Genomic DNA, 15,072 nt, shown 5'->3' on the forward strand with positions numbered 1-15,072 from the left:
ATCCCTCTGCAGACTTTCAGTGTCTTCTGCACACTTTGCTCTACCACTCACCTTAGTGTCATCTGCAAATTTTGACACACCACACTTTGTCCCAACTCCAAATCATCTATGTCTACATAGACATGATTATCCCCATTGCCCTTCTTCAACAAGAAACATTGCCTATTCTTCATTGTTCTGGGACCTCACCTGTGGCTAAAGAGGGTATGAAGATCCCTGCCAAGGCCTCAGCAATCTCCTCCCTTGCCTCCTTCAGTATCCTAGGACAGATCCCATCAGTTACCAGGGACTTGGCTACCTTAATGGTTTTTAAGGCACCGAATACGATCCCCCCTTCTTAATACTGACACGCCCTAGAGTATCAACAAACTCCTCTCCAAACTTACCATCACCCATGTCTTTCTACTTGGTCAAAACTGACATGAAACACTTCCTCTCACTCCACACAAAATCCGTCCAGTGGACCTATTCTCTAGTTACCTTCTTGCTCCTAATATAGATACAAAAAACCTTGGGATTCTCCTTAATCCTACTTGCCAAGAAATTTCATTGCTTCTAGTCCTCCTAATTTCTTTAAGTTACTTTCTGCTTCCTCTATAATCCTCAAGGGACTTATTTGATTTCTATTTCCTAAACCTTGCAATATGTTTCCTTTCTAATAATTAAACTCTTATTTCGCACACATGATTGAGCTGTTTGAAGTGACGAAGAGGATTAAGGGTAAGGCAGTGGATTTTGTCTACCAGGGCTTTTAGTAAATAACGGGCAGCACGGTGGCTCAGTGGTTAGCACTGCTGCCTCCCAAAGGGACCCAGGTTCGATTCCATCCTTGGGCAACTGTCTGTGTGGAGTTTGCACATTCTCCCCATGTCTGCATCGGTTTCTTCCGGGTGCTTCGGTTTCCTCCCACAGTTCAAAGATGTGCAGGCTAGGTGGATTGGCCATGCTAAATTACCCATAGTGTTTGGGATGTGTAGATTAGGTGGGTTATAGGGGGATGTGTCTGGATGGGATGCTCCAAGGGTCAGCGTGGACTTGTTGGGCTGAAGGGCCTGTTTCCACACTGTAGGGATTCTGCAAAATTCTGTAAACTCAGTAATCTCACATGATCTAAGGTTCCCGAACATTGCCCTCCTTATCTTTCATCCTCACAGGAACATACTGGTCCTGAACTCTGGTCAACTGGCTTTTAAAAGTCCCCCAAATATCTGAAACAAAAAGAAATTGCTGGAAAAACTCAGCGGCTCCGAAGCATCAGTGGACAGAAAACAGAATTAACATCTCTGGTCCAGTGACCCTTTTCAGATGTGAATTTACCTTCAAACAGCTTCCCCATTCCAATTTTTCCAACTTAAAAATCAAATTTCAGAGAAATAAGAAAAATAAGCCAGTCGTATTAAGGGCTTTTAACTACTCAATATCAACTGGGATAGTTTCAGTGTGCAAGGGAGGAAACAAAATTCTTAAATTGCATCTAGGAGAACGTTTTAACCAGCATGTACAAAGCTCATCAAGGGGGGCGGTGGGGACGTTTGGGACATAAATATTTGGAAATGAGCCCAGGCAGATGGAGGAGCACTTATCAGTTCAGGAGCATTCTGGAGATAGTGACCATAACTCAGATTTAGAATAGTCATGGAAAGGGATAAGGATAGCGCTGGGAATTAAAGTTCTAAACAGGAGAAAGAATAATTTCATTAAGACAATACACAATCTGGCCCAAATGGGCTTGAAACTGCTACTGCCAAGGTAAAAACCATGTCAAAGCAGATGGAGGCATTCAGGAAGAAATAGTAAGTGTTCAGGGCAAACATATTCCCATACAGGAAGAGTGGAACAAAGATTAGAGAACCTAGGATGTCAAGGGACAATGGTTAGGATAAGAAAAGAAAACAAAACAAATGTATTTTAGATATCAAGGGCCAATATGGCAGAGTCCCTAGAGGAGTATAAAACATCCAGAAGAATCTTGAAAAGGAAATTAGGAAAGCTAAACGTGAATGAGAAAGCACTGACAAGTAGAATATAAAGTAAATCCAAAGGACTTTTAAAAGATATATGATGAGCAAGAGTATAGTTAGGGAATCAGTAGGGCCTATGTGGGACCACAGAAGCATTGGGGAGGAGGGGGAGGAGGAGGAGACCTGTAAAATGTGGGCAGAGTCTTCATTGAATACTTTGTATCAGTCTTCACAATGAAAATTGCTGATAGAGATATAGTCGTCAGGGTGGAGACTGAAATATTCAAAGAAACTAACAAACAGAGTTCAGAGGTACTAATAGTTTCACAGCCTAAAAGGAGATAGGCAAATCTGCAGGCTTGAAAGAATTGCATCCTAGGCTATTGAGGAAGGCAAGGGCAGAGATAGCAGGGATCCTAATGGCGATAATTGTTGAATCCTCTGGCCAAAGTGAGGTGCTAGAGGACTGTAGAATGGCTAACATTGCCCCATTATTTAAACAAACTTAAACATAATGCAAAGATCTTTTTAAATACTTTCAGTAATCTAGGCTCCAAAAATCTCTAGGGCATGGACTTCCAGACATTCAATACCTTCAAAAAAAAAAATTTGAAGACTTTATCATAAACATTGAAATACTTTACATTCCTACACCTCTAAATAAAATAAATTTCATTTACAAGTTCTTTACAAATACAAAAATGCACAAACACTTAGTAACTGCTTGGCTTTATCTAATGGCAGACATTGGTCAGTGCAGGAAGCAACTGAAGTATTCACATTGTTACAGCAGAAGGCCATTCAGCCTAGTCTCTGGGTTGGCTCTACAAATGAGCATCTCGCTCCTACTTTTCCTTTTCACATGATTTTATGAAAAAGGAATAATCTAACTGTCTCGAATGCCAGGACTGAACCTACTGCCACCCCATTCAGGCAGTGCACTACCAGACATTAACCACTCATTGCACGGAAAAGCTTTTGGGCACATCACTTTGCTTCTTTTGTTAGTATTACTAATTTCTTGGAAACCACATGGTTCCAGACAATTGCTAGTCTTGCTTGAAGCCACTGCAAGGAAAAAAAATGATTATTTACGACTGGTTTTATAACTGCTCTGTTTTAACCATGCGAGGCTTAATGCATTAAGGCAAGCTTGTTACAGAATAAGCTGCTCAGCTTGTGTCTCAAACACCTTTGCTGAGACCTGATAGTTCTTCAGGAACATGGAGTGAAAGAACTCTCTCAATATGGTATTTCCTGAGCAAACTACACCAACCAAAACCGCAGAAACAACAAATTGTTTAGTGACTTGATCACATGGGCAAGAACACCAGATTGACAGACTTCAGAACAATCAATCTTTGCTTTCAAAAACTACCACCACTGGCCAGAAGTTTTTATTTTATATTTTAAAAAAGTGAATCCCTACAAAGGCATTTTTAAAATTATCTTCCTCCCCCCACCTCCTTTTGGCTGAAGAGTTACAGTTCCAAATTCCCCAACCTTTCATTATTGAAAATCTTTAGACATAGAACCACCATCATAAACCTGCACTGCACTCTCTCTAATACCTTCACATCTTTCCCAAAGTGTGATGCTCAGAACTGGATGTAATACTCTGGCATGCTTGCCTTTATTGGTCAGAACATTGACTATAGGAGTTGGGGCATCATGTCGTGGCTGTACAGGACATTAGTGAGGCCACTTTCAGAATACTGCATACAATTCTGGTTGAGAGGGTGCAGAAAAGATTTGCAAGGATGTTGCTGGGACTGAATGGTTTAAATTGAGGCTGAAAAGCTTGGAGCTTTCTCCCCCCGAGCGGAGACTGAAGGTTGACCATATAGAGGTTTATAAGTTCAGGAGGCACATGGCTAGGGCAAATAGCCAAAGTCATTTTTTTGAGGGGGAGGAAGAGTCCAAAACTAGAAGGCGTAGGGTTAAGATGAGAGGGGAAAGAGTTAAAATGGACCTGAAGGGTAATTTTTACACACGGAGGATGGTGTATGTATGGAATGAGCTGCCAGAGGCGAATACAATAACATTTAAAAGGCATCTGGATGGGTACATGAATAAGAATGGTTTAAAGGGATACGGTCCAAACGCTTGCAAATGGGACTAGGTCAGATTAGGATGTCTGACCGGCACAAACAAGTTGGACCGAAAGGTGTTTGTGTTTTATGACTGTAGGGCAGGTGTAGTTTCTGGTTCATGGGACACTTTCACCAGTACTGGGAAAGTGGGGTCTGCCCCGCCTGAGTCATGCTGGGGTCAGAGTTCTTGTTGGCTACATAATTAGGGAAGCAAACAGGATTTAAACTAAATAGAATGAGCTAAAGATCAAATTTGCGAAGACTGGTAAATCAAAGAGTAGCATTAAGACCAAGGACCAGGATATTAATCCAGGAAGAACAAACAGACTGAAACAGGAAGGGACGGTGATTTAAAATCTAAAAATGAATCAAGACGGAACACTAGAGCTCTGTCACTAGAGGACTGTTTCTTTGAACATACTCTAGAGTGTCAACAAAAATGAGGACTGCATGTGACCTGGCATTGTGCAACAAGGTAGGATTAGTGATCAGGCTTTTGAACATGAATCTCTCTCCAGGAGTTCCTCAGGGCACTCTCCAAGGCCTAACCATCCTCAGCAGTTTCACCAATGACTTTCCCTCAATTAGAGTCTAATGATGACCACTAAACTATAGTCAACTTAACACAGAACATAACAGGCTACAAGGTGGAACAGAACAGAGCAGCAGACAAAAATATATCCCGCCTTAACGTGTTAAATGCTTTTTAGGCTCAGTTTGAACTGAAAGTCAATGAAATGATGTCACCTGCCCCAACAGCCCCAGATGCACCTGTCCCCTTAGTCACCACTGCAGACATAAGATCAGCTTTCTTCACAGAGAACCCACAGAAAGTGGGTGGCTCAGATGGAGTCTCTGGATGTGCGCTCGGATCCTGTGCTGACCGGTATTCACTTATGCAGTCAGAGTCATACAGATATACAGCACGGAAACAGACTCTTTGGTCCAACTCGTCATGACAACCAGCTATCCTAAATAAACAAACAGTCCCATTTGCCAGCATTTGGCCCATACCCCACTGAACCCTTCCTATTCATCTACCCATCCAGGATGCCTTTTAAATGCTGTAATTGTACCAGCCCCCAACCCTTCCTCTGGCAGCTTATTCCATATATCCTCCAACCCCGGCATGAAAAAGTTGCCCCTTAGGCCCCTCCCCTGCTCACCCTAACCCTATGCCCCCTAGTTTTGGGCTCCCCCAACCCCAGGAAAAAGACCTTGTCTATTTATCCTATCCATGCCTCATTATTTTATAAACCTCTGTAAAGGTTAAACCTCAGCCTCTGACATTCCAGGGAAAATAGCCCTAGCCTATTCAGCCTCTGCCTATAGCAGAAAATCCTCCAACTCTGGCAACATCCTTGTAAATGTTCTCAGAAAAGTTTTCTGAAAAGGATTCAGAAAAGAACTTTCATGTCCCTCCAAATTGCAGAAAATTCCTCATTGAAAGTGTGCACAATCTGTTGAAAACACAACAGCAGCCTCTCAAAGTCAGTCTTCAATCCAGCTGTGAATGACATGATTTCTGCAACATCTTGAGTCACCGGTTATTTTTCAAAACAACAGTGTGATGTCACTAAATAAACTTGTTCAGTCAGTGAATAGCTGAGCCACACAGCACAGACTTCAATCATTGTGCCCAGATAGCTTGCAAAAACTACAGCATGTCTCCCTGTCCCTGTTACCAGGCCCCAGTGACGATTAAGCTTTCTCTTCCTTACATACTTATGAAATCTGTCTTTTATTTCCTTGCAAATTTACTTTCACACCCTATTCTTCTCCTCTTAATCAATCAATTCTTAAGTCCTAAATTGCTCCCAATTCTCAGGCCATGCTACCTTATCTAGCAACTTTATTTAATGTCTCTTTGGAGCCAAGAGGCAAGATTGATTTTTTTTTTATTCATTTGTGGGATGTGGGCGTCGCTGGCTGACCAGCATTTCTTGCCCATCCCTAGTTGCCCTTGAGAAGGTGGTGGTGAGCTGCCTTCTAGAACCACTGCAGTCCACCTGCTGTCGGTTGACCCACAATGCCATTAGGGAGGAAATTCCAGGTTTTTGACCAAGCAACAGTAAAGGAACAGCAAGACATTTCCAAGTCAGGATGGTGAGTGGCTTGGAGGGGAACTTGAAGGTGGTGATGTTCCCATATATCTGATGCCCTTGTCCTTCTAGATGGAAGCAGTCATGGGTTTTGGAAGGTGCTGTCTGAGGATCTTTGGTGAATTTCTGCAGTATATCTTGTAGATAGTACCCACTGCTGCTACTGAGCGTCGGTGGTGGAGGGAGTGGATGTTTGTGGATGTGGTGCCGATCAAGCAGGGGCTGCTTTGTCCTGGATGGTGTCAAGCTTCCGGAGCGTTGTTGGGGCTGCACTCAACCAGGGAAATGGGGAGTATTCCATCACACTCCTGACTTGTGCCTTGTAGATGGTGGACAGGCTTTGAGGAGTCAGGAGGTGAGTTACTCGCCGCAGTATTCCCAGCTTCTGACCTACTCTTGTAGCCACTGTGTTTATGTGGTGAGTCCAGTTGAGTTTTTGGTCAACGATAACCCCCAGGATGTTGACAGTGGGGGATTCACTGATGGTAACACCATTGACTGTCAAGAGGTTGTGGTTAGATTATCCATGCCAATCCGACATCCTAGATAAATCTAGTCCCATTTGCCAGCATTTGGCCCATATTCCTCTGAACTCCTTCCTATTCATATACCCGTCCAGATGTTTTCAATGTTGCAATCATACCAGCCTCCACTGTTTCCTCTGGCAGCTCACTCCATATACGCATCACACTCGGTGTGAGAAAGTTGCTCCTTTGGAATAATTCCCGTCTCACCTGGACAGCAGAGTGGCTCAGCAGTTAGCACTGCTGTCTCTCAGCACCAGCAAAGCAGCTTCAATTCTCCACTTGGATGATTGTCTGTGTGGACTTTGCACATTCTCCCTGTGCCTGCGTCGGTATCCTCTGGTTTCCTCCCACAGTCCAAAGATGTGCAAGGTAGGTGCACTGGCAATGCTAAATTGTCCCATACCACCCAAGGATATGTAGGTTAGGAGTATTAGCCATGGAAAATATCAGGTAGGGGGATGGGTCTGTGTGGGACACTCATCGGCAGGTCGGTGTGGATTTGCTGAGCCAAATGGCCTGTGTCCACACTGTATGGACTCTTATAGCCCCTAGTTTTGGACTCCTCCATCCCAGGGAAAAGACCTTGCCTATTTACCCTAGCCATGTCCCTCATGATTTTGTAAACCTCTACAAGGTCACCCCTCAGCCTCCGATGTTCCAGGGAAAACAGCCCCAGCCTATTCAGCCCCTCCAACCCTGGCAACATCCTTGTAAATCTTTTCTGAACTCCTAGTTTCACAACATCCTTCCTATAGGAGGGAGACCAGAATTGCACACAATATTCCAAAAGTAGCCGAACCAATATCATGTACAGCCGCAACATGGCCTCCCAACTCCTATACTCAATGCACTGACCAATAAAGGTAAGCGTACCAAATACCATCTTCACTATCCTGTCTACCTACGACTCCATTTTCAAGGAACTATGAACCTGCACTCCAAGGTCTCTTTGTTCAGCAACTCTTCCCAGGACTTATACACTTAATGGTAACATCCTGCCCTGATTTGCCTTTCCAAAATGCAGCACTTCACATTTATCTAAATCAAACTCAATCTGCCATTCCTTGGCCCATTGGCCTGTCTGATCAAGATCCCATTGTACTCTAAGGTAACCATCTTCGCTGTCCACTATACCTCCAATTTGGTGTCAGCTGCAAACTTACTAACCAAATTTCCTATGTTCACATCCAGATCATTTACATAATGATAAAAAGCAGTGGACCCAGCACCAATCCTTGTGGCACACCGCTGGTCGCAGGCCTCCAGTCTGAAAAGCAACCCTCCACCACCACCCTCTGTCTTCTATCTTTGAGCCAGTTCTGTAAGCAAATAGCTAGTTCTCCATCCATTCCATGTGATCTAACTTTGCTAACCAGTTTACCATGAGGAACCTTGTTGACTGCCTTACTGAAGTCCATGTACATCACATCACCGCTCTGCCTTCATCAATCCTCTTCGTTACTTCTCGAAAAGGCTCAGTCAAGTTAGTGAGACATGATTTCCCACTCAAAGCCATGTTGACTATCCCTTAATCAGTCTTTGCCTTTCCAAATACATGTAAATCCTGTCCCTCAGGATTCCCTCCAACAACTTGCCCACCAAAATGTTAGGTTGACCAGTCTATACTTCCCTGGCTTTTCCTTACCACCTTTCTTAAATCATAGCACCATGTTAGCTAACCTCTAGTCTTCCAGCATCTCGCCCAAGGCTATTGGTCATACAAATATTTCAGCAATGGGCCCAGCAATCACTTCCCGAGCTTCCTACAGAGTTCTAGGGTACACCTAGTCAGGTCCTGGGGAGTTATCCATTTGTGCGTTAAGCCATACAGCACTCCCTCCTCAGTAACGTGGACATTTTCAATATTTTCTAATTTAATCTTTTAGCAAAGAACATTAAAATCTAATGTTAATCTTGCTTTTTGTACAACTTTGTTGCCGTAACTTTGTACTCCTCACTCTGTTCAATCACCCTATAATCTTTGTGTCTTCGTATGGTATGATCTGTCTCTACTGCACGCAAAACAAAGCTTTTCCCCACATATCTTCCATATCCAACTCCGCAGTAAACACTGATGCAAATTACTAGTTTAGTATCTCCCCTATCTCCTGAGACAGAATACAGGAAAGAGATTGTTATCTTTGCACCATGTCACCAAGCAAACTCTCTCTCCCTCAATGTTGGCAAAACTAAAGAACTGATTATCAAATTCAGGAAGCAATGAGGAGGACACATCCCTATCTACACCAATGGAGCTGAGATGTAGATGCCAGAGAGCATCAAGTTCCTAGGAGTGGACTAGTTTGGGCTGAAGGGCCTTTTTCCATGCTGTATTACTCTATGACTATGGTCTACATGTGACTCCGGACCTAGAGCACTGTTTCGGACTCTTAACTGCCCTCTGGGCAATATATGTTGGTTTAGTTGGTGATGTTTACATCTCATCGGTGAATGAGAAAAGTTATCAACATCCTGGGGGCTATCGCTGACTAGAAACTGAACTGAATTAGCCATATAAACACCGTGGCTACAAGAACAGGCCAGAGGCCAGGAATTCTGCAGCGGGTAACTCATCTCCTGTTTCGCCAGAGTCTGTCCACCAATGACAACAAAAGTCAGGAGTGTGATGGAATACTTCCCAATTGCTTGAATGAGTGCAACTCCAATAACACTCAAGTTTGACACCATCCGGGACAAAGCAACCTGATTTGCACCACATTCACAAGCATCCACTCCCTCAGGCTCCACCTTCGGCACCACTTTCCAATTATAACCACTTCCAGCTAGAAGGACAAGGGCAGCAGATTCGTGGGAACACCACCATTTACAAGTTCTCCTCAAACTAATCATCTTGACTTGGAAATATATTACAGTCCCTTAAGAAATGCTGAGTCAAAATCCTAATACTTCCTCCCTAACAGCATTATTGGGCACCTAAAAAACATGGACTGCAGTGGTTCAAGGCAGAAGGTAACCTCCACCTTCCCCAGGACAATTTGGAATGGTCAATAAATGCTGGTCCAGCCAGCAAAACCCACATCCAATTAATTAATTTAAAAACACTAAACACAAGGAAAAATTCGATTATAAGAGAGAAAAAAAACAGGTTTGAAATATAAAAACAGATAGGCGTTTCTAGAAATGTTTTGAAAGAAAAAGGAGTTCACAAAGTGAGCTCTCTGCCTGGGAATTAATAATAGAAAATAAGGAAACAGCGGGTGAACTGAACAAGTATTTTACATCAATCTTCGCTATAGAGGATACAAGTAACACCCCAGGAGCACCAATAAATCTAGAAATGGAAGAGTGAGAGGAAGTTAGAAAAGTCACAATTACCAGTAAAGTGGTACAAGTAAATTGTTAGAATTGCAGAATGACCAGTGCAAGAGTCTGAGGAAGGAGCATTCGACCCAAAACGCTAACTGATTTCTCTCCACAAATGCTGCCAGACTTTGAGCTTTTCCAGCAATTACTGTTTTTGTTTCTGATTTACAGTACCCACAGTTTCTTTCAGTTTTTATTTAGTGCCTGGGTCCTGATGGATTTCATCTCGGTCTTTACATAAGTGGCTAGTGAGATAATTGATACATTGGTATTAATTGCTGAAAACTTCCTAGAGTCAGGGAAGGCCTCTTTACATTGGAAGATAGCAAAAGTTGACAGAAAAAAGAAAACATCATCATAGGGAAAACATAAGGGAAGCCATAAAGTTATTGAAGGCTTTCAAATTGCTCATGGTCTTCAGACAGTCAACATGGTTATGTGAAAGGGAAATCATGTTTGACTAACCTGTTAAAGTTCTTTGAGGAGGTAGCACATGCTATGGATGAAAGGGGAATGGTAGACCTGCTGGACTTGGATTATGCCATGACAGAAAGGGTAATATAATGGTGCAAAAAGATGTTTGGCTAACATGAAACACAGATTACGTATAAATGAGTCTTTTCCAAGTTGGTAAATTGTAACAAGTGGTGTACCAATGGAATCAGTGGACATAAGGAATATAATGAGGGGTATACTGGTACGTAAAGTGAATTGGCAAAAATCTGGCAAATGGAATATATTGTGGAGAAAGGTGAAATTGTGCACTTCAGCAGAAAGAATGAAAAAGCAGCATAGTATTTAAATGGTGATTCATCACGGAGCTCAGATGCAGACAGATACAAGTTACCTAGTACATGAATCACAAAGCTTAGTATGCAGGTACAGCAAGCAGCATTCCCTTTAATTTTGTTCCCAGCTGTGTAGGCCTCTGAGGCCTATGTACTGCAGTGACTTCTGAACTGGAAACAGCAGACAAGATTCTTGGAATGGAGCACTGGAATTTGGGGGAAAACTACACAAAATGCTATATGCACAGGTGGGGCAGCAGGCCACAGAACAGAAAATCTGCTGCAAACACGACATAGTTGCAACATTGACTAAATAACCACTTAAAGACCGATGTTATGACTGAGTTAACACTAAGCACAAACTTTTTGCAGTTCTGTAGATTCTTGCTCATAAGTTCTATCCAGTGAGGAAAGAAGTGATTTCAGCTGTGGTGCCATCTCCAGCTGAATGCCAATGAACTAAGACAGCACAGAGTGCTGGAGGGAATTTATATGGCAGTAAAAGGTCATTGTGATCCGTTGAAAGCAGTATTCTTTAATTACATAAACTACTAAAAATCCAACTGCCAAATACATTTGACATTAAGCAGTATTACTCTACAATGCTAATTATTGGCAATGTCCATCCTTACCCATCAGATCCAGTGAGCTCTGGTGATTGGAGATAATGACATAGGGACCCTTGACATCCAGATTTTCCAATCCCTTCACTTCAAGTTTAATTCCATACAAATTCTTGATGTGTTGCAAAACACTACGAACTAATCTAGAACAAAAATCAAAGAAATCTGGTTAACAGTAACGGAAACCGAATTTGGAGAGACAAGTACAGATATACTGAAGGCACATCCCAAAGGACATCCAACGGTTACAACTTGCATTCCAAAGAACAGAAATGGCATGTGACAAACAAAGCTAAGCGATCACAGAACTAACATATCAGATCCAATAACCACAGACCTGCCATGACCTGGTTGTGAATGACAGTGAACAACTAAATAACCAAAGGCAGCTGCAGCAGTATGCAGGCAGGCACATCCATGTAAAATCACAAGGCTGAAACATCTGCACCCACTTTCGCCAGAAGGGCACCAATTAACTACACACTATCACTAACCTAAAAGCACTGGGTACTGCAGCTGCTACAAGCCCTGGGCTTCAAGAATTGGAAGCTTCAGTGAATGTCTCTTGGCTTCTACACACTCTGACTTTTCTCTTGATGTTTCTTAGTCCTGGATTGGAGTACAGCAGGTAAGAATGTGTCTGAATTTGCCTTTTTGCCAAGGCATGTGTTTATAGGATGTTATTATATTGGAACAGTTAATTAATAATAGATACTGTATCTATTATTTGGATAAGTTTTCCAATAGTTATTCTAAATTAGTCTGTATTTTAATAATAGTGTTTAAATAAATTGCATTTTGATTAACATCAAGTAGACTGACCAGTTGCATCACATCTGGAACACTGCACTTCACACCTACCTTTAAAATAAGGTTAGGGTCTAGGCTACCTTCTTAAAATATTTTGAAGGGGTCTGGTCTGGTCTGGTCCGGTCCATAACCACCAGACCTCCAGCACTTCTTCAGTTGATTTTAGATGATACAAATATTTTTGCTAGGGGTCCGACAATTTTTTTGCCTAACGTCCCACAATGTCCAGGGATACACTTGATCAGGTCCTGGAGATTTATTTATCCTTATGCTGTCTAAGCCCTCCAGCACTTCTTTTTTGTAATGTGAATTGTTTTTAAAACATCTTAATTGATGTCCCCCAAGTTCTGTAGCCTGTATTTCTTTCTCCACAGTAATAACTGACGTGAAACGTTCATTTAATATCCCTCCCATCTCCCGAGATTCAACACAAACACGACCTCGTTGATCTTTAAAGGAACCATACTCTCTCCTTAACCTTATCTGCCAAGGCTCTCATATCCTCTCTTTGCCTTCCTGATTTCCTTCTTAAGAATGCCCCTACAATCTCTATACTCCAAGAGGTTCAGTTGATCCCAACTTGTCTATGATTTTTCTTATTCTTGACTAGAACCTCAATATCTTTATTCATCCATTGTGCCCTATTTTACTAGCCTTACCTCTCACGCTAACAGGAACATAATGCCTCTCAATTCTCATCACACTTTTGAAAGCCTGCCAATAGTCAGTCATCCCTTTACCTGCAAACAATCCATTCCAATCAACTTTTTAAAATTTGACTTATTCCAATTAAGAACTTTAACTTTTATGGAAGATTTATCCTTTTCCATCACTATTTTGAAACTAATAGTATTACAATCACTGGTCCCAAAGTGTCCCCCTACTAACACTTCATTCACTTGTCCGGCCATATTACCAAAGTGAAGGTCAAGTTTTGCTTCTTCTCTAGTAGGAAGATTTACATATTGAAAGAAAATTTTCTTGAACACAAATTCTTCACCATCCAAGCCTTTAACACTATGGAGGTCCCAGTCAATGTTTGGAAAATTAAGATTCCTTAATATTATGACCCTCTTATTCTTACACATATCCGCTTCTCAATTTCCCTGACTACTGGACAGCCTACAGCACAACCCCATCATCCCTTTCTTATTCCTAATTTCAACCTATCCATTTTCACTAAATGATCCCTCAGAAATATCTTCTCTAATTACAGAAGTAATGCTTTCCTTAATCAAAAACACCACTCCCACTCCTCTCTTTCCATCCTTCCTATAACACCTAAAATCCAGAACACTCAGCTGACAGGCCTGTCCATCCCTCAGCCAAGTTTCTGTAATAGCTACGACATCACAGTCCCACGTTCCAATACATGCCTGGAGTTTATCAGCCTTACCTGTGAGGCTTCTTGCATTGAAACAAATGCAGTTTAATTCTTCGGAGTTACTTCATTCTGAATTGTCTTGTGTTTTCTAATTAACTTTCTCTTTTCCAATTTTCCTCATTTTTTTCCATTTTCACTGTTACTTAGGAAGGCCCCACCCCCGCTAAAAGTTTACAGGCTCCTGAAACAGAACTAGCAAATCTCCCTGCCAGGGTATTGGCCCCTTTCCAGTTCAGGTAAAACCCATCCTTTTTGAACAGGTCTTGTCTGTTGCAGAAGAGATCCCAATGAATGCTCTCACTCCACTTCATCGTGCACTAAAAAAGGTCAAGGCAGCTCATCACCTTCCTAAGAGCAAGAAATGCTGGCCTAGTTAATGGCATCTTCATCCTATGAAGGAACAAAAAGTGACCAGCAATATTTCAGGATAATTATGAAAAAAACTAATGTTTTGACCAATAATTAATATTCTTGAATTACATTCCTTCTGTTCTTTAGCTATGGGAGTCAAGGCTCATAGGAATACATACAGTGGAGAGAGGCCCTAATCTAGAATGGAATTTCAGGCTTGAGGGGCTGTATGGCCTACTCCTTATGATCCATGTTCTTGAAGAGAGGACCTTACTTAGCTGACTGGCACAATTGTCCAAAAGCTGCTAGTATTGATAACAAATTCAACATATACAGCACTTTTAAAAGCCTTTAATGATGGGAAACAGGTTTGAGTTAACTTCAAACACAGAAGTTGTATGCAGTTTAATGTAATGAAGGGTCTAGGCCCAAAATGTCAGCCTTCCTGCTCCTCTGATGCTGCTTGGCCTGCTGTGTTCATCCAGCTCTACACCTTGTTATCTCAGATTCTCCAACATCTGCAGTTCCTACTATCTCTGAAACAAAGTAATGTGCTCGCATGATTTGTTTCTCTACAGTACTTGTCTATATGCAGGAAAAACCTCTTAAAACATCACTTCACAGCAAAACAACAGGGCTAAGTGGATGGAAACGGTCATCGAGACAGAGTAAAGTTTGAAGTGTTAAAAGTAGAGCAGAGGAATGATGTACAAGCACAGTACAAAATGCAAGAGCACAGTAACAGATAAACAGCCAAAAGCAAGGGAAGAGAACAAGTCATCCAGTGTTGGAGAGGTGAGTTTAGTGCAGACAAGAACAAAAAGTGATGCTGACAGAATCATTGAACAGTACAGCACAAATCCGTGCCTACTTGTTCTAACAGCAATCCAGTCAGTCCTATGGTCTCTTTATAAACCATCAAGTCTCCCCTCAGCCTTTGCCACTCCAGAGAAAACAACCCTCATCTGTTCAGGGACAGTATAAACTGCCGATGCTGGAGTCAGAGATAACACAGTGTGGAGCTGGAGGAACACAACAGGCCAGGCAGCTCAGAGAAGCAGCATGAAGGGTCCCGATCAGAAACGTCAGCTTTCCTGCTCCTCTGATGC

At 42.1% G+C, this 15,072-nt stretch overlaps 1 protein-coding gene across 1 annotated transcript in view; it reads right to left on the reverse strand.

The window, feature by feature from the left end:
• agpat2 (1-acylglycerol-3-phosphate O-acyltransferase 2 (lysophosphatidic acid acyltransferase, beta)) overlaps positions 1-12,960 on the reverse strand; it is a 32,378-nt gene extending 19,418 nt beyond the window's left edge. Inside the window, exons 1-2 of the mRNA XM_048613426.1 lie at positions 12,888-12,960; positions 11,428-11,583 (exon numbers count right to left, since the gene is read on the reverse strand). Coding sequence (XP_048469383.1) covers positions 11,428-11,583; positions 12,888-12,960 — 229 coding nt within the window. The remainder of the gene's footprint in view (positions 1-11,427; positions 11,584-12,887) is intronic.
• Positions 12,961-15,072: the final 2,112 nt, after the last annotated feature.

Source organism: Rhincodon typus, chromosome 28, assembly GCF_021869965.1.
Source record: "Rhincodon typus isolate 14 chromosome 28, sRhiTyp1.1, whole genome shotgun sequence".
In the NCBI taxonomy this organism is placed as follows: Eukaryota; Metazoa; Chordata; class Chondrichthyes; order Orectolobiformes; family Rhincodontidae; genus Rhincodon; species Rhincodon typus.